The 22,410-nt window shown below is 43.1% G+C and overlaps 1 protein-coding gene across 8 annotated transcripts in view; it reads right to left on the bottom strand.

Annotated features, from left to right (window-relative positions):
* SHC4 (SHC adaptor protein 4) overlaps nt 1–22,410 on the bottom strand; it is an 86,926-nt gene that overhangs the window by 18,517 nt on the left and 45,999 nt on the right. For all 8 annotated transcript variants that reach the window (XM_075897211.1, XM_075897213.1, XM_075897212.1 and 5 more), the window contains 4 exons: nt 11,809–11,872; nt 10,386–10,505; nt 7,536–7,589; nt 1,290–1,341 (listed from right to left, as the gene is read on the bottom strand). In XM_075897211.1, the coding sequence (XP_075753326.1) occupies nt 1,290–1,341; nt 7,536–7,589; nt 10,386–10,505; nt 11,809–11,872 (290 nt within the window). The remainder of the gene's footprint in view (nt 1–1,289; nt 1,342–7,535; nt 7,590–10,385; nt 10,506–11,808; nt 11,873–22,410) is intronic.

The following is a 22,410-nucleotide window of genomic DNA, read 5'->3' as shown; positions in this document are numbered from 1 at the left end:
GTTTTTAATAGGTTACTGTATCCCTAACTGAATGCTCAATATTAAATGTGACTAAAACTACAAATGAATAGATTGTTGAAGTTCTGTAATTAACATTGTCATTTTCTCATGTATCAGAATAAGGATGACATAGCAACAAAATGGGAGTCATCAATATGAGCCCAACCTGTTCTGGAAAAGATTCTTTAGCATGAGTAGACATTTGAGTAGTCAGCTGCTCTACATACTCTGATCACATAGACTTAATAGTCACAAGTGTTGATGATACTCAGAACTTCCAGCTCTAAAAAACAGACTTCTCACTACCTGAACTAAAGGGAAATTAGCTAGAATGGTGTCAGGGTTTTTATCTTCTGTAGGACAGCCACCAAAGTGACACATGCTCCTACATACACCTGAGCAAGTCTCACCAGTCAATCTGCTAGCAGGCGGATGTACAAATTAGATGCTAGTCAGTACACTGCAGAAGGAAACAGAATTACTCAGACCATCCCAGTCCCTCTTATCTAGTGTCACTGTCTGCTTTTGCACTGCCTGTGAGATGATCCTACATAGTTGTGCTAGTCAGGGTTTTGCTAATTGCAATGCTATTATGATCAGGGGGCTGTTTTTCTGAATCACATATTCTGTTGCTAGGAATGGTCAGTTCAAGTTGCTGGCTGGCTCCAAAATTTTACTGATGTGACCTGCAGTTTACTGTATAACTCTTCTCAACTAAGTAATGCAAAAGATGCAAGGATGATTTCCATGAATGAGGCAGAAGACTGGTATTTAAACAGACTAGGTGAAAATAAATGAATGCATCTGAATTGTATGGGCTATAATTCCATGAAGGGATTTGGGGAACATCATAAACTATGACGCACGATTATCACAACTTTTTCCTCTCCTTGAAACTTCATATGGAGCAGCTCAATCTGTAATGGTGCCAGCATTTAAGTTCCCTTCCTCAGTCTCAGCCAGCACAGAGGTTGTTTCCGAAATTCTACCAGAGTCAGCAGTCCTGCATCGGGCACTGGGAGTTGGCAGGATACAAGTGTCTTCTCATTCATGGCGTTTGGTAGCTAACAGGGTTTAAGTCACATGTGACAATTCTCATTTTGTTGCATGAATAACAACAGTTTAGAGCTGCAGTCTAGACACCATCACCCCATTGACTACATAGTGGAATTATAGAGTACTGAAACCAACAGAAAATTAAGCTGTTCCATATCACAGGGCACACTAAAGCTCACAATTTCGCACTAGATATAGTACAAAATACACATTTTAATCTGAAAATTCCATACCTCGCTGATTAACAGGATCTTTAGCTACATATGCAACATAGTCAGTTGTATCCTAAAAAGAACAAAACAAATGTCTTTCAAGTGAATCATTAAAGCACCCATTGTCAGCAAAACAGTGTAAATGAGTACAGAAAGATAAATTCAAGTACTTGCTTTAGCTTCAGAAATGCTACTTAGATGTTTAGGAAAAGCAGGAAGAGTAATTTGTTGTGCTAATTTTTTCCCTCTGCAATAACTACAGGACTCTCATTTGTTTTACTGTGTATTAAATAAGTTATATTCTGCATTCTCGATTCTGGCATAGAAGCAGCAGTCATTCAAATGATGTTCAGTCAATGGACAAAATTGTCCTCTTCAATTATTATGCAGAGTTCTAAAACATATGAGATCTAATCCAGGAGAGCCGAGTGCCCTCTGCTTCAGTGGAAGTCAGTTTGCTCACTTACCTATGGAAATTTAAGAGCAGAATATAAACTAGTGAGCCCCAAGCACTGCAGGGGACAGCATTTTGCCCATTATACAGATTTTTTTTTAAAAAGATCGCCTCAAATAAGAATTAAAATAGGAAATTCAGTGGCCAGCAATCTGATCTCTCTTACATCCCTATGTAAGTCCCAGGTAACTCCACTGAAGTCAAATAGAGTTAGTCTGGATTAACATTGGTGTCATTGAAATCAGAACACAGGCAGAAGTATTTAGTCTGTTCCATACTCTGGGCATGACTACAGGTTGAACCTCTCTAGTCCAGTACCTTTCGGACCTGATCGGTGCTGAACCAGAGCATTTGCCAAACCCCAGGAAGTCAATATTCTCTAGCAGCATTACCAACACTTTCACGGCTTACTAGGCTCTTAGAAGTTATCTAGGAGTAAATTAGACTAAACAGCACAAAACACTGAGAGCCAGGATTGGGGGCTGTAAACAACCTTTCTGGGACCATGGGAAACTTGGCCACAACCATGACAAGTGGATATCAGGCTAACTAAAAGCATGCCAGACCATGGATGTTGCTGGACCAGACTATGCCAGTCTAGAGAGGTTCAATCTGTAGTACTGACTCATCATTTTTGAGTAAAAAGCCAGGCAAAAATAAAGTATGTAGAGAAGATTCAAAAGCAAAAGAGCCAGTTGATAATTCAGTGTTACATTAAAATGGTGATTTAATGAATAACATTATTTTAATAATTAAAGATGCATTTTGTTATCTTGGATCTTTATAGCAGGGGTAGAGGGAATGTAATTTGCAGTTCAAAATCATGGCTCTCTACAGAAGATGCAATCAACTGGCAGGTAAGTAATAGTCCCTGTTTATAATGCCACAAGAATAATCATTCAATATTACTTAATCATTCATGAAAGAAGTGGATCTTGGGGCCAGCATAACTTGTCTGTGTTTTATAAAGCACCCAAAATAACTATTGTAGACACAAATTAAGCCAACATTTTCTTATAAATAAATTTTGTTCTCAGTTTCCTCCATTTCATTAATTTCTCTCTCAGATTGTTAAAAGCTCAGACATATTCTGAGTATATTTTCAATATAAATTAGATGTGCAATCACAGTTAGCAATAAAATACAAAAATACCAGGTGATTTTTTTTTTATACAAGCTTTTTATAAAAGTTTACACACATATGAATGATTTAACTCAGTACTGAAATGCAGCCACCTCTGGAGTAGGACATAGCTGCTATTTCACAGTGCATAACAACATTACATAGTTTAGATGCCTACTCCTGCAAGCTGCTTAATACCTTCTGACATAGTGGTAAGCATCTTGCAGGATTGGGCTCTGGGACAGGAAGTGAGGAATACAATATCCATTTGAAATTGTAGTAAAAAAATTGGCTTAAATACCTGAAATGGCATCTTGGCCGCTAGGATTCACACTTTTATGTCAAGTACCACTAGTGATCTTATGTGGACTGGACATCCATTTGACACCTCATGCAAATTGCTCTGGTTCACACAACTTTGTGCCTCTCATCCATGCTGTAACATTCCTTCAGTTCTGACTGACACCACATCTATACTACAGACACTACAGTGGCAGAGCTACAGTGCCATAACTATGTTTCTGTAGCACCATCTAGTGTAGAAATTCTCCTCAGCCATGGAAGAGGATTTTTCATTGTTTTAGGAACTTTATCTCTACAAACAGCAGCAGCTAAATCAACAGAAGAATTCTTCCATCAGCCTAGCTCCATCTACACCAGGAGTTGGGTTGGCATAGCTACAGTGCTTAGGGGTGTGGATTTTTCACTCCCTTGAGAGCACTGTAGGTATGTTATCCTAACTTTTAAGTGCAGACCAGGCCTTAGAGGGATCTACTGAATCACTAGCAACACTTTCTACAGTACCATCCATAGGTATTCATTAGAGCTCTTCCCTCCAAATACTGACAACAGCCACCACTATTTATACTGTGAGATCTGATGACTTCCCAGCATAATAAGATGACCATAGGAATTCTGCTTCAAATTTGTTGAAGAACTGAAATTGTATCCCAATATTTTCACATGGAAAAAGTGAGGCAAAACGAAGAGAAACTGTATTTAGAGATCTAAAACTTACTATAAAGCACACACTATCTAGATAATCTAAAACCAGTTTTTGAAAGTTAAACTATGAAGAAAAAGTGGTTACACTTCTAGTGTAATTTAGTTAAAAAATAGTGCCCCACCCCTAAATCCACTCAACATTCCTTAATCAATGAACAAAAAAGGATAAATCAGTTCCTAAATCAGGTATCATATTATTCCATGCATTATTCCATTTGAATTCAGGCAGCATGGGCAAAAAACTACCATCCAGCATATCCTCTATGGGACCCTTTCCAATAGGCAAAGAATTTCCATGTTACAGCCAAGTAAAGTAACTGCTGATGTTATGTATCAGAGGGGTAGCCGTGTTAGTCTGAATCTGCAAAAGCGACGAGGAGTCCTGTGGCACCTTATAGACTAACTGAAGTGTAGGAGCATAAGCTTTCGTGGGCAAAGACCCACTTCGTCAGATGCATGTAGTGGAAATTTCCAGAGGCAGGAATAAATATGCAGGCCAGGATCAGGCTGGAGATGACCAGGTGGATCCAATCAAGGAGGATGAGGCCCACTTCTAGCAGCTGATCTGGAGGTGTGAATTCCAAGAGAGGAGAAGCTGCTTTTGTAGTTAGCGAGCCATTCACGGTCTTTGTTTAATCCAGAGTTGATTGTGTCAAACTTAAAGATGAACTGTAGCTCAGCAGTTTCTCTTTGAAGTCTGGTCCTGAAGTTTTTTTGCTGCAGGATGGCTACTTTTAGATCTGCAATTGTGTGTCCAGGAAGATTGAAGTGTTCCCCTACAGGTTTTTGTATGTTGCCATTCCTAATATCAGATTTGTGTCCATTGATTCTTTTACGTAGGGACTGTCCTGTTTGGCCGATGTATATAGCAGTGGGGCATTGTTGGCACATGATGGCATATATTACATTGGTGGATGTGCAGGAGAATGTACCAGTGACAGTATGGCTGATCTGGTTAGGTCCTGTGATGGTGTTGCTGGTGTATATATGTGGGCAGAGTTGGCACCGAGGTTTGTTGCAAGGATTGGTTCCTGAGTTCGAGTTATTATGGTGCGGTGTGTAGTTGCTGGTGAGAATATGCTTCAGGTTGGCGGGTTGTCTGTGGGCAAGGACCGGCCTACCTCCCAAGGCCTGTGAAAGCGAGGGATCATTGTCCAGGATGGGTTGAAGATCACTAATGATGCGTTGGAGAGGTTTTAGCTGGGGACTGTAGGTGATGGCCAGTGGTGTTCTGTTGGTTTCTTTCTTGGGCTTGTCCCGTAGCAGGAGGCTTCTGGGTACACGTCTGGCTCTGTCAATCTGTCTCCTCACTTCCTCGTGTGGGTATTGCAGTTTACAGAATGCTTGTTGAAGATCTTGTAGGTGTAGGTCTCTGTCTGAGGGGTTGGAGCATATGCGGTTGTACCTCAGTGCTTGGCTGTAAACAATGGATCGTGTGGTGTATCCGGGGTGGAAACTGGAGGCATGCAGGTAAGTATAGCGGTCGGTAGGTTTTCGGTATAGGGTGGTATTGATATGACCGTCATTTATTTGTATCGTGGTGTCCAGGAAATGGACCTCCCGTGTCGATTGGTCCATGCTGAGGTTGATGGTGGGGTGGAAGCTGTTGAAATCATGGTGAAATTCTTCCAGAGTCTCCTTCCCATGGGTCCAGATGATGAAGATGTCATCGATGTAGCGTAGGTAGAGAAGGGGTGTAAGTGGACGAGAGCTGAGGAAGCGTTGTTCCAGGTCAGCCATAAAAATGTTGGCGTATTGTGGGGCCATGCGGGTGCCCATAGCAGTGCCACTGGTCTGGAGGTATATGTTGTCACCAAATCTGAAATAGTTGTGTGTGAGGATAAATTCACAGAGTTCAGCCACCAGTTGTGCTGTGGCATCATCAGGAATACTGTTCCTGACAGCTTGTACTCCATCTGCATGTGGGATGTTTGTGTAGAGAGCCTCTACATCCATGGTGGCTAGGATGGTGTTTTCTGGAAGATCACCTATGCATTGTAGTTTTCTCAGGAAATCAGTAGTGTCACGAAGGTAACTGGGAGTGCTGGTGGCGTAGGGTCTGAGCAGAGAGTCCACATAGCCAGACAGTCCTTCAGTAAGAGTGCCAATGCCCGAGATGATGGGGCGTCCGGGATTTCCAGGTTTGTGGATCTTGGGTAATAGATAGAACAACCCTGGTCGGGGCTCTGAAGGTGTGTCGATTTGTTCCTGTGTTTGTTTAGGGAGTGTCCTGAGCAGATGGTGCAGTTTCTTAGTATATTCCTTAGTGGGATCTGAGGAAAGTGGCCTGTAGAATTTGGTATTGGAGAGCAGATGTTATTGGTATTGCTGATGTTATGATTCAGAGTGGATTTCAGTGAGCCGTGAATCAGAAATCAATGTATTTCTATTAAAATCAGCAACATTTGGATCTGGAGCTGAACTATCCTTTAACGTAAGGGTAATTTCAAAAGAAGGTTTTTCTTTCTAAATAACCGCATTAGACAGCGTTTCTTTTTTCGAAATAGGGTATTTCGAAATAGCGCCCAGATGCGATTATGCAAATGAAGCACGGGAAATTCAAATCCACGCTTCATTTGCAATTTCGCTCAGCTGCATTTGCATTCCTCTCTCGAAATGAGGAATGCAGTGTAGATATACCCTTAGGATTTAGGTCTTTGGATCAGTTCTGTCTCTAATGATTTGAAGAACTTCAGAACAAAGACTCTTGGACCAAAGAATGTCCCTACCTCCCTGTTCAGAGAATTCCCCCCTTCCTCCCCTCCCCCCTTAAGTTGCACAGATATCCCAATTTTGCCAATTGCAGGGTATTTTGCACCTTACTCTAAGGCCTGTGATGCTTGTCACAGTTGGTGACAGGTATCCGGACAGGACAGGCCACAAATCTGATCCAATTTGGCAATCTCTATGTTCATAACATTCCCATTTCTAGGTCTCCCAATCAGGACAGGGAGACCATAGCTGCTGGCTTCACAGACCCCTAAAGGCAACCTTTGAAATTATTTTTAAGACAGAGAAAAAAGATAAAGACATTGTAACCTCTCCTGTTGTAACCAGTGTGAGGTTATGCAGCATAGGGGAAGCCTTGTGACTTCTTACACCACTGTGGGAGGCTAGGCCTGAGGCTGCTTGGTGTGCTCTGTGGTTGTGTATTGTGTATGTGTGAGTGCACCTCAGACCAGACCCACTCAGACAGATCACCAGGAACAGGCTTTATTCTGTAAGAAACATAGAACAGGAAAACAGTTCAGCAGCCCCTTCTCTCAGCATGCAGCCTGTGTGCTGCTTCTAGCGCAGTCTTTGCTGAGACCCTGATGGGGGCAGAGGGCACATCCTGGCAAGAATCAGGAAGTTCTCCCAACATGCCGCAGTTTGTAGTCCACAACTTGTAGTTCCCTAGGTTGCTGCTGAAACACACTGGACCTTGGTCTACACCATATTAAGTGTCCTATATATATAGCAAGTCTACGAAAGAGCCCAGAATAGCACTTAAGAGTCCAAAATCTCCATCCTAACTTCTAACCACTTTCCTTGTTCAATGTGCTATGACTCAGAAATGTTAAGTACTGGGTAAATACAATTTAACTGGAGATAGGAGGGGATGAAGTAGAGTAATTGCAGGTATTTTTAGTCTTGTAATTAATCCTTATGCTTACAGAAATATATCTTATAAATCTGTACTTACTGGATCACCTCCAGAGGCAAATGAGATGGAGTGCATGTGGTGGTTTGCAATAATCTGAAAAACACAACCAGCCAGTTAGGAGTGGCCATATTCTGTATATATAGAGAATACCAGCTAATAACCACACAGAGAAAGTAATCTATGGCTCAGTTAGTGAAAACCTAATCCAATCAAATGCACATCATGAAATTTTCCTGTGAAGGAGCTTGAAGTTGGGAATACACCCAGAAATGTCAGAGTCACATACAGTGCAATACAAGCTTTGACTTCTTCATCCCCAGCATTAGGGCTTTTTCAAAATGAATTCAGTTATTGGTTTTTAAATTATTAATAAGAAGCTATAAGCATTGGGCTTGGATATTAGAAACATGGCCATATAAAGAAAGAGAGAGGTGGATTTATAAATTTGTGATTAAAAGCCAAATAAGTTCAGTTAAATGTCACTGACAGTGATCCATAAAAACACACAAGAAGTCATCTGATGGAAGAATATTTTCATGATCAGGGCTTTCTGGTGTTTGTGGTCTGGTGATATTCACTCTGCACTCGATTACAATTCATTTATTTGTCATGAATCTCTCTAGCTGGATCAGGCATCAGTTTTTCATAGGTTTATGCATTACCTCATATGCATTGAACACACAGTTCTTTATTTGAACCAACTGCAATTGATTAAGCAAGCAGGCAAACAGTGAAATGTGGTGGAAATGAACTAACTGAATACACTGGATTTTCAATTTACCAAGGTCCAGCAAGTAGGGGCTCAAAAGAACAGCAAGAGAGTGCCCTGAATACCCAGACTTCAAATGAACTGAGAAAGCATTAGTACATTTGGCACCAGATTCTTTAGCTGGGATTTTGTTCTTTTACACCCCTGAATGCTACAGTTTCCCTGGGGTAAAGAGAACTCGCCTGGTGCATCTAGGTCACAGCCATGCCCTGCATCGCTGCCTCTTCCAGGGCAGGAGGTGTTAAGAGTGGGGGGGGGGGGAAGGTGTGTGCTGGAAGTTTGATCTGCCCATGACTATCTTTCACTGGCACAGGGTCTACTGAAGATGCTTTGGCAATAGAATAACTTAGAGCTGGCCTGGCAGCAGCTCAACATTGTGTGAGAATCAGGGCTGGTCCACAGAATCAGGGAGTGAGAACCTAGCTCCCAAATGTCAACTATTCAGTGAAGAAGAAATCCCAGCCCTGCACTAGCAAATACTAACACAGCTGTAACCAGTACAGAAGGTTAAGCACAACTAAAGTGGTCATCTTAGGGAGAGGTGTTGCTTCTGTGTTCCAAGAATACAATCATGTCACAGCGCTCAGTCAGACCTCAATCCCCAGGCAAATATCCCCACATATCCTGGAGAATCAGCAAATGCTTGTGATAAGTAACTGACAATAAACACACATTAGTTCAGCCTTAAACTAGCTTTGGACAGGCTAAGGGCTGCTCTAAATTTTGCTAACTGCCTGTAGCCCCAAATTTGAGGCCATTCTGGCAGCTGAGGATCACTGAGTTTAGGCCAGTAGTATGACCCATTATTGTTATTAAATATTTATTTTTGATAGTTGTGATGGGGTGAATCATAGAAGTCCCCTTAGGGTGGTTCTCTGGTGTGCTGATCTTGCCGCTAATGCCTGCCTTCCTCTGTGCTCTCTTTTATACAGAGAAAGCTTGTACGGTCTGCCCACTTTCTCAGTGAAAGAGAGATATGCATATTGGCCACTCTCCACCAGGTAACAGTTATTAACACTGGGCCTGATACTAAGCAAATATGTTTTCATTAAGTATAAAAAGTAGGATTTAAGTGGTTTCAAATGAAAATAGTCAGATCAAAGTATGTTACTAAATTAAAATAAACAAAAACACTTAGCTAGTTCTAATCCAGTAAGAAACTTGATACATGCAAATTCTTACCGTACACAGCTGTTCTTGCCTCAGATAAAAGCTTGAAATCAGAGCTGATCTTTTACTCTGACTTGGGTCTACAGCTTCTTCAGTATCCTCATAGGGTGTGCCAGGCAGTTTTAAAAACCAGCTGAAGACAAAAGCTGATTTCTTCCTATTGATTAAATAGACTGTCCCCTGGGACAGGAATCCTTCATTCCACACTCCCCATTCCCATGGAAAAATACCAGACTTGAGATGGATTCTAGTACCAGGTGGCATGGTCACATGTCTTTCTAGGACCAATCACAGTTTGGGCTTATAGGACAAACAAGATCATTCATAAGTCATTGGTCTGAGTGCTGAGTCTTTAAGTACCAGAGCACCAGTAAAAGGCTCCTACTAGCACATTTAAAACTACAAACAGATCCACACTTCATATTTCTAACTTCACATACAAGAATGACACATGCTCAAAACAGGACTACAGATTTAGCAGACTGTAAAACTGATGTTACATGACCTGTTTTACACAAAGCCTCTTCAAGTTATGCACATTCATATCAATAAGCCAATTTACATAAAGTCTGGGAGAGCCATGACGATAGTGATAAGAGACTGCAGTCTGCACTGCAGCCCTATTAGGCACCGTACAAATGAAGAGGCAGAGGTACACAAAGAGACACTGTTTGTCCAGTGCTCAGGGATGCTTCCAGATAAAAGACACTCTTATAAGCACAAAGTACATGCGACAAATGTCAAATTTCTCTACAGCTCTTCCCCTTTAAATTGCGAGGCCAAGTCTGGCTAATTTTAACAAGGCTTACAACTAAACCTGAGTAGTTTTGCTTTCCCTCTCAAGCACCTGTTTGTGTTAAAACCACAGCTATTTGCATCTCAAAGTAGAAGAAAATATTAACGTGTATGGAAGGATCTCTTTGAAAATAACTGTTTTGTAAATATCCTACCTGCTGGTTATCAACGTTCATCAAAGTAAGGCTGCTCATGGAGATGATCAGTTTTATATTCATGCCAGAAAACTGAAGGTTACTTTTGCCAAGCACAGAAGACAGAAATTTAACTGGAGGCTATAAAAACAAAAACAAACAAACATACTGTAAACTTCGTTTACCACAGACAGCCTGATACCAGCGGTGAACAGACTTTATAACGTACAGTTATTTCCAGAATCTGTACAAAAGAAAGACACAGATGATAGTAAGATATTGATCACACTCAGATGGGGCTTAAGAAATACAGGCTATAACTAAGATTTCTCAATATCTGTATGTAACATTCCTATATGTTAATAATGATTAACTAAAAACATTAAAAAACAAAACACCAAAAAGCTATGTTTGTAAAAGACAGAGCTGAATGAATAATTTATCCATTTAATTCTGCTTCTTTTCTTGGGGACTATATGTCAATGAGGAAATTCTTCAATGTATTTGTTTCCGAGGTTACAGCAAGAAAGTGGTCAGTGAGGGAATGTCTGCACTAGGATATTTCAAAATAGTTCAATTCAATGTAACTCCTGATTTTACAAAATTGAAATAGCGGGTCCCCACTACGAAGAAGCCTCAAAATTAGTCTGAGGCAGGCACTGCTAATGTAGATGCACTGCCTCGACTTAGAACCCCAGGAAGCACTGGGGAGTAATTTGTTCAAATTATTTTGGGGAGTAGTTATTTCGAAATAGCAGCATCAGCACCGGAGTGTCCACACTAACACTATTTCAAAATAACTATTTTGAAATTAGCGTTATTCCCTGAAGAAAGCAGGACGACAGATTTAAAAATAAGTGGCTTGGTAGTGTGGATGCTCTGCTTATAAATTTGACCAAAGGGGGGTTATTTTGAAATAACGCCCTAGCTTAGACCAGAGCTGAGAGTTATCCTTATGGCACTCCATAGCTCTTGGTAGAAATCTACAACCTCTAATCATCAAAGAAGCATAAGATCACTGAATCAATGAACAATGGAGATTACTGGCCACTCTCATTCTGGTAGTTTTCAAGCTTTTAATCTAAAGAAGATCATCAATGAAAAGCCCCAATTAATGCAATCTCTTTCACAATCAAATACCCTGCTTGGTTTTTCAACCAAAACCTGGTCGTGGCAAAGCAGAGACTTGGGATATCTGAGTGTAAATAGAAAAGTCAAGCAAGGTATTTACTTTTATGGGCTCTAAGACAGAGTACTGATTAGAGCTCATCAAATAACAAGTAGTTTTAAATGGTGTATTATAAATACATTTTTGTATTTATAATATGTAATTGAACTGAACTTGCATAAATTCCATGGTGGGCTGAATCCTGCTAGGGAATCATCTAACTCATAAAAAGCAAATATAAAAATGGAAAACGGGACCTGCTAATGCAATATTTACCTTCCGCTTTTTTATAGCTCCATTTGTTCCTGACACAGCTTCGCACAGTCGGCTTATTGCTTCCCTGCAGGATAGAAAAGACAGTACATACTATTGACCACTTAACAGCATCCGCTACAAAAAGGTCAGGAGACTGGTGATTTATAATTAGAGTTCCACCCTTAAACACATAAGGCTTCTAGCAGATATTTTCATTTGTTTTTACTGTGTACAGTACATGGTGAACATTTTGTAGGAGTAGTAATTGTCTGACTAGATTCCAAAATTGTCTCAAAATGCTACACTCCCAAATCTGATGGCAGGCTAACTAGTTTGGGTGTATGCTCTATTTTTCCACAGCCAAACTCAAACAGGGCAACTTCTACACTAAAAATGGTGTAGTCCTTTTCTAGGAATGGTGGCATTAATATAGTGCAACCACTATTTTCAGTAGTGCTAGATCTGTTTAAGAAAGAAACAGCTCTCTGTAAAATGTCAGATGAGCCCATCTCTTTTTAAGAACAATGTATATGAGTTGTGAAATTGGAATGCAGATTAGGTTGGATCTTGGGTGTTGATGGGGTGCACTGTGGAGGGGCAAATCCAGAACTCTGTTTCTACTTGCTCTCTCTCAAGGTTTTATAGCTCTGGGTCTCTCGGTTCAGATTTCTTTGTCTAATAGGAATTTCTCATGGCAAACCTCTTTTTCTCACTTTCAAGTATTCACTTTAGGCACTTCCCATTTATGTTAGCAGGAGGGAAGGGTATAAGTGATAAACCACTTACAGTGCTTGCTGACCTACATCAAAGACAGATAAATGACACACACCATAGACCAAAGTGGTGTGCTATATTTATTTTCTACACTTCAACAAAGATTTCTGATTTAAAGTCACTCCAGTTATCACTTTTAACATGCAATGTAGCATTCAATCATCCTGACCCAGTATGGCACAGTTGCTGTGCAAAATAATGCATCTTTGTTGAAGGTCATTAACTTCTCACTTACTGATGGTTAATATTTTGGAGCCAAAGAGGTGGGATGGGTGGGGGGAGAAATCTACTACAATGAGAGGTATTCAGCTCAAGCACATCTTACTTTATTAACCTTTCACCTGTGGACTCTTTAGATAGCATGAATATGACAAAATGTCTGATGTTTAGAGACTGAGAGCTAACATTCCATAATCAAATGTGATCCCCTTGTCTTGGTAAACAAGGAAGATCACATATGAATACAGCCACTTAGCTGTAAAAGGGTCTAATCCTGTGAAATGCTGAGTGCCCTCTGCTCTCATCAACTTCCTGGGACTTAAGGGTGCCAGGTACGTTGTGGGAGGTGTTTAGCTTCTTGCAGGACTGGACTCAGTTACTTCCATCTCCAGGGGTACGTCTACATAGCAGGGCTAAGGTCGAATTAAGCGACGCAACTTGAGCTACATCAATTGCATAGCTGAAGTCAAAATAGCTTAATTCGGCTTTGGGTGCTGTCCACACAGCTGGAAGTTGAAGGAAGAACCCTCTTCTTTTGACTTCCCTTACTCCTCGTGAAATGAGGGTTACCATGAGTCTGAGTAAGAAGTCCTCCAGTTCGACATTATTTCGAAATAATGGCTTGCAGTGTAGACACGCACTTTGTTATTTTGGAATAATGTCAGCTATTCTAAAATAATGCTGCTGTGTAGACATAGCCCATCTGACCTCTGGCATTTGGGTCACAGGGGAAAGATGAGCTGTCACTCAAGAACGTTATAAATTAAAGATGTATGGTTCAGAGCCTTTTTTTCAAATAGCATCGTGGACATCTAAATGCAGAGGAGTAATGTGCAGAGCAAGGAAGCTAAAGCCACCTAGAATTGCTTGTTCTAATTCCTGCCAAATCCATCTACTGTGCTTTGTCATCTTCTGTACATGACTATTTTAACTGACTTAGGCTAGTTTGGTTCAGGCTTTTTCAGAACATTCAGCTATCAAAAAAAAAATCCTAAAAACATGTTAATCATAACAGTGCTCAAAGCCAGATTTCTAAAGTCCAGACTTCCTATATGGGGACAGGATGAAAGTCAGGCAGGAGCTCATTCCTTACCCCAGCTACTTGAGGACCATAGCTTATTCTGTACTGGTTCTAAGGGTGTTACTACCAGATGTTAACACAGTTGGCTTGGGATGGCTTTTCAAACGGTTTTCTTTTTTTAAGGACAGCGTGACAAAGTCACAAAAGAAGAACTAAGTGAAAAAGGGATACCTTTGTGCTTAAGTGGGAAGAAATTTAGATGGACTGTGATGACAGAATTCACTAGGTGGTCACAAATGGAGTGTTATTGATAAATGTGTCATTGCAAACCATTGAACCCACATGTCATTTTTCTGAAGAAAAGAAAAATCAATAACAAGTTTCCTTCCATCAATCTCTCCTCTCTACTGTATATTACTTACCCTGATTAGAGGCACTGATCTCACACCAGCTTCTTAATGGAAGCAATGACAGTAGCTTTTTCCTCTTCGTATGTCTGTTTTTCCTCTGTCACAAAGGCAGCTCAACAGAAAGCTACATTGCTGTGGCTCAGAGTGTTTATAACTTCTAGAATACTACATGAGTCATTTGAACTCTAACTACCAGTTTTCATCACCTAAGATAAGTTGGGCAATAGAGGCTCATGTAGTTTACTGCTTGCATATGTTATTTCAACAGGGGTCATCTTTTTAACTGTGTCTTATTACAATTGTTTATTTATGATGTACTGTAGGTGATGTGTGAACTTAGTGCACAGGTAATGAAAACATGGTGGTCCAATGGTTAAGGTACAGGACTAGGTCTCAGAAGACATGAGTTCTGTTCTGTTTGCTGTATAAAATCTGTATAATCTTAGACAAAACACTTCTCTGTGCCTGAAAAATGTGGATAATGGTACAGGCAGTCCCCGACTTACGTCGGATCCGCACTTACGAACGGGGCTTTTCTCGCCCCGGAGCTCACGGGCGGCGGGTCGCCACCCGTGTCCTCCGGGGCGAGAAAAGCTTCTCCCGGTCTCCCTGGTCTGCTAGGGGGGTCCAGCAAAGCCGCTGGACCCCCCCAGCAGACCAGGGATACCTGAGCAAAGCTGCCGCCCAGGCAGCGGGACCCCCGCTGCCTGGGAAGCTTTGCTCCTGTCCCCCTGGTCTGCTGGGGGGGAACCAGCGGCTTTTCTGGACCCCCCCAGCAGACTAGGGGGACAGGAGCAAAGCCGCCCAGGTGGCGGGGGTCCTGCTGCCTGGGCGGCTTTGCTCCCGGGCAAACGAGCAAAGCCGCCCAGGCGGTGGCTTTGCTCGGGTGTCCCTGGTCTTCTGGGAGGGTCCAGCGGCTTTGCTGGACCCCCCCAGCAGACCAGGGAGACAGGAGCAAAGCCGCATAGGCGGCATCCCGCCTCCTGTGCGGCTTTGCTCGGGGGCAAAGGAGCAAAGCCACACGGGCGGCAGGGTCCCTGTGCAGCTTTGCTCGGGTCTCCCTGGTCTGCTGGGGGGGAGGGGGTGCAGATAGTGCACCCCCCCCCCCCCAGCAGACCAGGCTTTTGTTGCGGGACGCCTCGGGTAGAGCAGCTGGGGTGCTGCCTGGTTGGTCCTGTGGGAACCTACCGGCCAGTGCCCCAGCTGTTCTGTCCCAGGCTCCAGATTCAGCAGCTGTTGAAACTGATCAGGCTGATTCCAGGAAGCTGGGGGCAGAGCAACTCTGCCTCCGGCTTCCTGTAGTCAGCTCCTGGTCAGTTTCGGTGGCAGCAGCTGAATCTGGAGCCAGTTCCGACTTACATACAAATTCAACTTAAGAACAAACCTATAGTCCCTATCTTGTACGTAACCCGGGGACTGCCTGTATTTAGTCACTTTTGAGAAGCCACATCCCTCATGTCAGATTTTCGTATACCCCTACTTTAAAACATGCTGATATATTAAAGTTGGGGTATACATCAGCACGTTTTAAAGTAGGGGTATACGAAAATCTGACGTGAGGGATGTGGCTTCTCAAAAGTGACTAAGTACCATTATCCACATTTTTCAGGCACAGAGAAGTGTTTTGTCTAAGATTATACAGATTTTTCTTATAATTTTTTGTATACCCCTACTTTAATACATCAGCATGTTTCAGCAGCCACACCACGGGCAACGGCTTCGACTGGTCGGCTGACCCAGGTGAGGGTAGCCGATGGGCTCTGAACCATCGGTGAGTTTTGGGCTTGTCACCCACTGCACGTGAAGACTGGATCTGGTGGACTGTGCGGAGGAATCACCATGTGGTCAACGGGCAGAAAGGCAATTTCCAGCAATGCTTTGAGGACAAGATCATGCCAATGTAGACACAGCCTTAGGGTACAACTTGCAAAGCAGCTGAGATGAGCAAAATACCTGAATGGGCCAGATCCTGAACTGGTGTGACTGGATACATCACCATTGGTTTCAATGGAAGTTTGCCAGTGTGACAGCAGGCTTAAACAATGGATTTGCATAGCTCTTGGCAATGAGAATTGCCAAATCTAATTTAGAAACAATAAACACTAAACCCTGAAAGTCATGGCAAGAAATGTAGTTAGAGAGCCAATACATGGTTAATATGGGAAAAAAAACAGATTCCTAGGCACAAAATCAAGCTCTAAATTGGTTAAAAAACAACAACAAAAAACCATTCATCTTCTCGGTCCGTACTAAAAAAACCAAACTAGCCCAATATCATATAAATTAACGAGATAGGTTTATTAGCCTACCTCCCAGCAGCCTGGCATTTCACAGCTTTGAACTTCAACTTCTCTCTCCTAGCTGAAGTAACAGGGCTGGCTCAGCTTAGCTCCCTACATTGGGCCCCGGAGTACAAGATTTTAGTGCCACTTGTTCAGTGCTGCTGGTCTGTCTGTCTGCTCCCTGTCAGTGGGGTTGGGCCAGCCCTCAGCAGGGCTGTGACTCTGTGTGCTACAAAACCTGGAGCAGGGAGCCAAGGCCAGGCAGCATGGCAGGGCAGCAACTATCATTGCAGGGTGAATGTGAAGTGAGCTTGCCTTACAACTGTCCCCTGTGCCAAAACCTCCTATCTCCTGACAGGACACATCTTGACATATGGGGAGGTTTGGACTAGGACAGAACACCGAGGCTGGTTATATAGCTACAGGTCTAGAGACACTGAACAAAATCAAAAACAAGGACATCTGGCAACAGATAAATGATTGGGTTCTTCAGTCAGGATAGTCTATAGAGAATGAAAACATCCAAAGCAAAACTGATAACAGTTGAGCTCAGTCTCATACTAGAAAATGAAACCTTGGGCGTACCCATCCACTCAAGCAATTTTCAGCAAATGAAGCAATAGGAGGATAATTACTCAGCAGTTTCCATTACTTGTACTGTTCAGTGTTGATCATCTACTCCCTTGTCTCAAGTATTAGCTGCTGAGTGTCCATGGATGGCTTTTTAGACAGATTCATAGAACTGGAAGGAACCTCTAGAAGTCAGTAACTCATGGCAGGACTAAGCACCATCAAATAAAGCCACTATAATGGTTGAGTGAACTAGCCACACTCAACCAGCCAAATAGTCACATTGTTCAAGGCAGCTAGCCACACTCAACCGGCCAAATAGCCACATGTGGCTAGTGCCTTGCATGTTGGACACCACAGATCTAGACCAGAGTTTCTCAACCTTTTTTTGGTCATGGCCCACTTCTGAGTCTCATTCATCATACGCCTGGCAGTTAAGTTTGGGTGGCCCCCTCAGAAACTTACTGTGGTCCCCTAACATTCCATTTTTTTCCATGTGGCCCCCTAGAAGTAAGGCATGGCCCTCTGGGGAGCCATATGGCCCACGTTGAGAACCACTGATCTAGACCATCCCTACCAGGTTAGATAGACATCTGTTGGGATGATCTAGATGGTCCTTAGTCCTACTGTGAGTACAGATGACTGGACTTGACCTCTCAACATCTCTTCCAGTTCTAGTGGTCTGTGATTCAATGATGCTATATAATTATAACATAGATTAGTGAGAAGGAGAAACTGTGATGGATAGGAGTAGTGTTGGCCAGCACTCGGTGACTAAAGGGTTAAACTCAGGTAGCTAAGGGTGTTAGTAGGGAGCCAGAATAACCAATGGGATACAATGTGGAAATTTGAATTGTAAATATACACCTGCTGCCTTTTCTCTTTATGGGGAGTTTCTTTTAAAACCAGAAGCTGAGGGAACAGGATGATTCAAATCCAGGCAGGACTACCAAGCCTCCAAAGAATTTGGGGAATAGAAATGGACTGGATTGTGAAGGGATTGTGAGTAAATAGGGGGAAATGTATATTTAGTTATGATCAGGTTATTTTCTTTGTTTTGATGTTTGGTTAAGCTTCTCTGTGTGAATTCCATGTGCCTTCCATCCCCTACTCACCATATCTAAGCTGCAGCCCAAAGAAAAACCCTCTTGCGCAATGCCACTACACTGATTATTTTCAGGAATAACGGCATTGTGCAAGAGGGTTTTTCTTGCACAAGAAGGGGCAGTGTAGACAGCTCCTTCTAGTGCAAGAGCCTCTTCCGCAAAAATGGCAGCTCATTAGGTATGCAAATGAGGCTCAGCAATATTCCACGCTTAGTCTCATTTGCATACTTCTGGTGCAACCACCTGCCAGTATAGTCATAGTCCTTTTTCTTTAAGTGATCATTTGATTCTTGTGTAAGCAGGGTCAGGATACGCTCTACCCTGACATCTGGTGGTGAATTGTGGCAAGTGGTGCAAAAAGACTTCACGGGCTGATCTTGTTACCCCACCTAGTTTGTGCTCACAGCAGCCCAAATGGTCACTTTGGCTACTGTGGGATCCCCAGTCTCTTGGTTATTGAGGCAGGGGGGATAAAGTGTTGTTACCCTGATTATGTGAATCAAGGACAGTGGAATAGTGGAACTGTTTTATGTCAGAGGGATTTGCCATAAACTAAGTAGCACTCGCTAGACAAGGGGCATTGGTCCAAACCCAGTCAAGCTGAGAGAGGCTGGGGACAGGTATGTGGTGGTGGGGAACAGTCTGGGGGCCTTAAAAAACCCACCAATTGCACCCCCTCCTCTCTCCACTGTGGAATATCAGAGCTAATTTGGATTCCATTAGAAGTCTAGTTGCAAACTGCTGAGCTGACTTCACGGTGGGCCAATGGTGCACTAGCGCTGAGGCTCCTCTACTATGAGCTGAACTTGCTGAAGAGCTGAAATCTACTATGAGCTGAAATCACTGTGTGCTGTGGGGAGCCTGAAGCTATACTGCTGAGCTACTAGCAGAGCAGTTTGCAGGAATGACCGGTGGGTGCAGGCGGCCAGCAGAGCAGCTGGCAGGGATGACGGGCGGGCGGCCAGTAGGAGCAGCAGCAGGCAGGCAGTGGAGCAGCTGCAGGAACAACCAGCTGGCGGCCAGGGGCATGGAACGAGACGGCTGGCGGAGCAGGGCAGTTCGTGGGACAGCTGGAGCGGCTCATGGGACAGCAGGTGGATTGTGGCAGAGTGACTCGCGTTAACGGTGGCAGCAGAACCCTACTGAGAGGTGGAGCCATTGGCAGACCACGTAAGATGTATCAACCCCCGCCCCCTCCATTCCACCGAGGTTGGGATGGTAAAACCCTGCTGGTGAACTTTTGAACCCTGGGGCGGCACTGACCCAGGACAGAGACTTTTGGGGTGTCAGACTTTGGGTGATTTTTTGGGTTGCTGGACTCAAGAGACTGTTGGGCTACGTCTACACTGGAGTGATCTTCCACAAAAACTCTTTAGTGCAAGAGTTCTTCTGCAAAAACTCTTCCAAAAGAGAGTGTCTACACTGGCATGTGCTTTTGCACAAGAGCATCCGTGCCAGTGTAGACGCTCTTTTGAACAAGAAAGCACTGATGCCATTTTAACCATAGGGCTTTCTTGCGCAAGAAATTCATGTTGCCTGTCTACACTGGCCCCTTGCGCAAGAACAGTTGCGCAAAATGGCTTATTCCTGAGTGGGAGCATCAGAGTTCTGGTGCAAGAAGCCCAGATTTTATACATTAGAACATCAGTTTATTTGTGCAAGAACACGCGGCCAGTGTAGACAGGGAGCAAGTTTTTGCGCAAGAGCAGCTGTTTTTGCACAAGATCGCACCAGTGTAGACACAGCCTTGGGGTGTTGGGACTTTGGGTGACTCTTGGCTGGGGGTGGGTCTTTGCTCATGGTTGGTCTATGAATCCGTGTTGCAGTGTTTTCCTAATTTAATGCTGATGTCAGTTACCTCATGTTATTAAAGATTTTCTGCTATTCCGAGGCTCTGTGCTTGCAAGAGGGGAAGAATTGCTTCTTTGAGGCACCAAGGGGTATATGTAAGATTTCCTAGGTCACTGGGTGGGGGCTCAAGCCGGTGTTGTATTTTGTTGTTGGGAGGAGACCCCTAGATACTGAACCCGGCCCTTGCTGCTATTAACTCGGCCTGGCAGAAGGGTTACACTTGTGTTCTGAAGAGTCCCAGGATGTCTGTGTGGCTATGTCTACACTGGCGGCTTTTTGCGCAAGAAAATGTCCACACTGCCATGTGGGAGCTGTGCTTTTGCGCAAGAGCGTCCATGGCAGTGTGGATGCTCTCTTGCGCAAAAAAGCTCGATAGTCATTTTAGCCACAGGGCTTTCTTGTGCAAGAAATCCCTGCCGAGCGTCTACACTGCCCTCTTGCACAAGAGCTCCTGCACAAAATGGTTTACACCTGTTAAAGAGTGTAGCTCTTGAGCAAGAAGCCCTCTCTTACCATGCCATATTGTAAATTTCCTTGCGCAAGAGCGGGCGGGCAGTGTAGACACTCTGCAGATTCTTGCGCAAGAACAGCTGTACTTGCGCAATAACCCTCCAGTGTAGACATAGCCTGTGTGTGCCTGCCTAGACTTAGAAGTCAGATATCAGAGATTACAGTTCCTTTCCTTTCCATAAGCTCTCTATTGTAAAGGAGCTTGGGGAAAAGTCAAGTGTTTCTTCCTGGTTTTCATTTGATCATGGCAGCCCATCTCCCAGAATCAGTGAATCTGGGGAGGTTTTGAAAGCAGAGCCTATAGAGGCAAGGTATTTTTAAGGTCTCTTGAGAGGCCCCACCCTCTGCACTTGGAGTGCCAGACTGGGGAACAGTCCTCACATGGTGACAGAGCGGTGGGATCATTTTAATCCAGAAACACAGACCTCGGGATGTTAGAGAGAGAGATTTTTTCTCTTTGGAAGGTCTCTTGCAGGCCTTCACCTTCTGCACTCAGAGTGGAGAATGGCCCCGACACCCTTCTAGGATGAAAAAGCACTTGTATTAATAGATTTAGAGAAACAAGTGGATTTTAGCTTGCTCTTTCAGGAACACGTTTTCAGCTGGCATCAAATAAGCTTCCAATTTTGTAACCTGCCTTATCACAGGCACCTGAATTTGTGGATGTAGATCTGGTAGTTAGGCTCCAAGCCGTTGAATCCACATATGCAGAATGGATGAATGTGTACTTCTGTGGACACTGGAACTTGTCTGTACATTTTTACACTTAAAAATCTGAGGCGGTGCCTGAAAATGTGGTTCTTATTATCACATTCAGAACGAAACGATGTGATTCCACTCTATACTTTATTCCAGTTTTTTGCAACTGCTGGGTCACGAAAGGCAACTCGGGGGTTGAGAAGGATTGTAAATTTTATTACAATCATAAGCAAAATTTTGTTCCAAACTCTCTGAACATCTCTTACCCTTCCAAGTTAAATATTCTCTGTCAATCTCTCAAAACAAACACAAAGCCATGCTATAGGCTTATTATCATTGATATATTTTTAACTCTCCCCCTTTCTAATACATAGAAGGAGGCTGTGGAAAGATTTTTTTTTACTTCAAAAAGGGTAGCCAACCTGAAAATGTTGAAAAATGCTGTTCTAAAGAATCCAGGGGTTTCAGCAGCTCTGCTGGATTGAAGGAGTCTGAATTTCCAGGAAACTTCAGAACAAAACGTTCCTACTAGCTGGCTGCTACAAACCTGTTTAGTGGAAGGCAACTTCCCAGCTGTGTGCGACTTGCTCTCTGGAATTTGACTTTCTAGAAGAAAACTGGTTGCAGCGTTTTATCTTTTTCCCCGCTCTTAATTTAGAGAGCTCCCAATAACAGTAGACCACTTTGTTTATTGTTTCTCCAAGCGAGAGTAAAAGAAGAGATGTGGGTTGATGTAAGGGAATAAGAATGCTGTTGAAGATTTGTTTTAAAGCATTTAAAGGCCTGCCTATGCCATCTAACAGAAAGGGATTGTGTGGCTCAACAAAGTAGAAAGTAATCATCCAAACAAAGTCAGCCTTATTTAGCCAGCCATTCATGTCACCCCATTGCAGATGCCCTTAGCCCTAACAATCTTGCCTGATCATTTTCAAATTTACAAGTTAATGCAGCAATCCAAGACCCCCAACCTCGTCCCCTCTTCCCATAAATGTCTAAGTATAATTTCTAATAATGAGCTTGATTTATGAGTGAGAGTTAGAAGATGATAGGGAATTAGCCCCGGGGCTCAGTGGAAGAATGAAAATGCATGTTTACAGTACAAGAAAAAGGGGGCAATTGGTTCATGGGAACAAATGACAAAAATTATTAGCTTTCCACAGAGCAGGGCCACAAACTAAAAC

Source organism: Pelodiscus sinensis, chromosome 14 (assembly GCF_049634645.1).
Source record: "Pelodiscus sinensis isolate JC-2024 chromosome 14, ASM4963464v1, whole genome shotgun sequence".
Classification (NCBI taxonomy): Eukaryota; Metazoa; Chordata; order Testudines; family Trionychidae; genus Pelodiscus; species Pelodiscus sinensis.
This window is presented reverse-complemented; position numbering and strand designations above follow the sequence as displayed.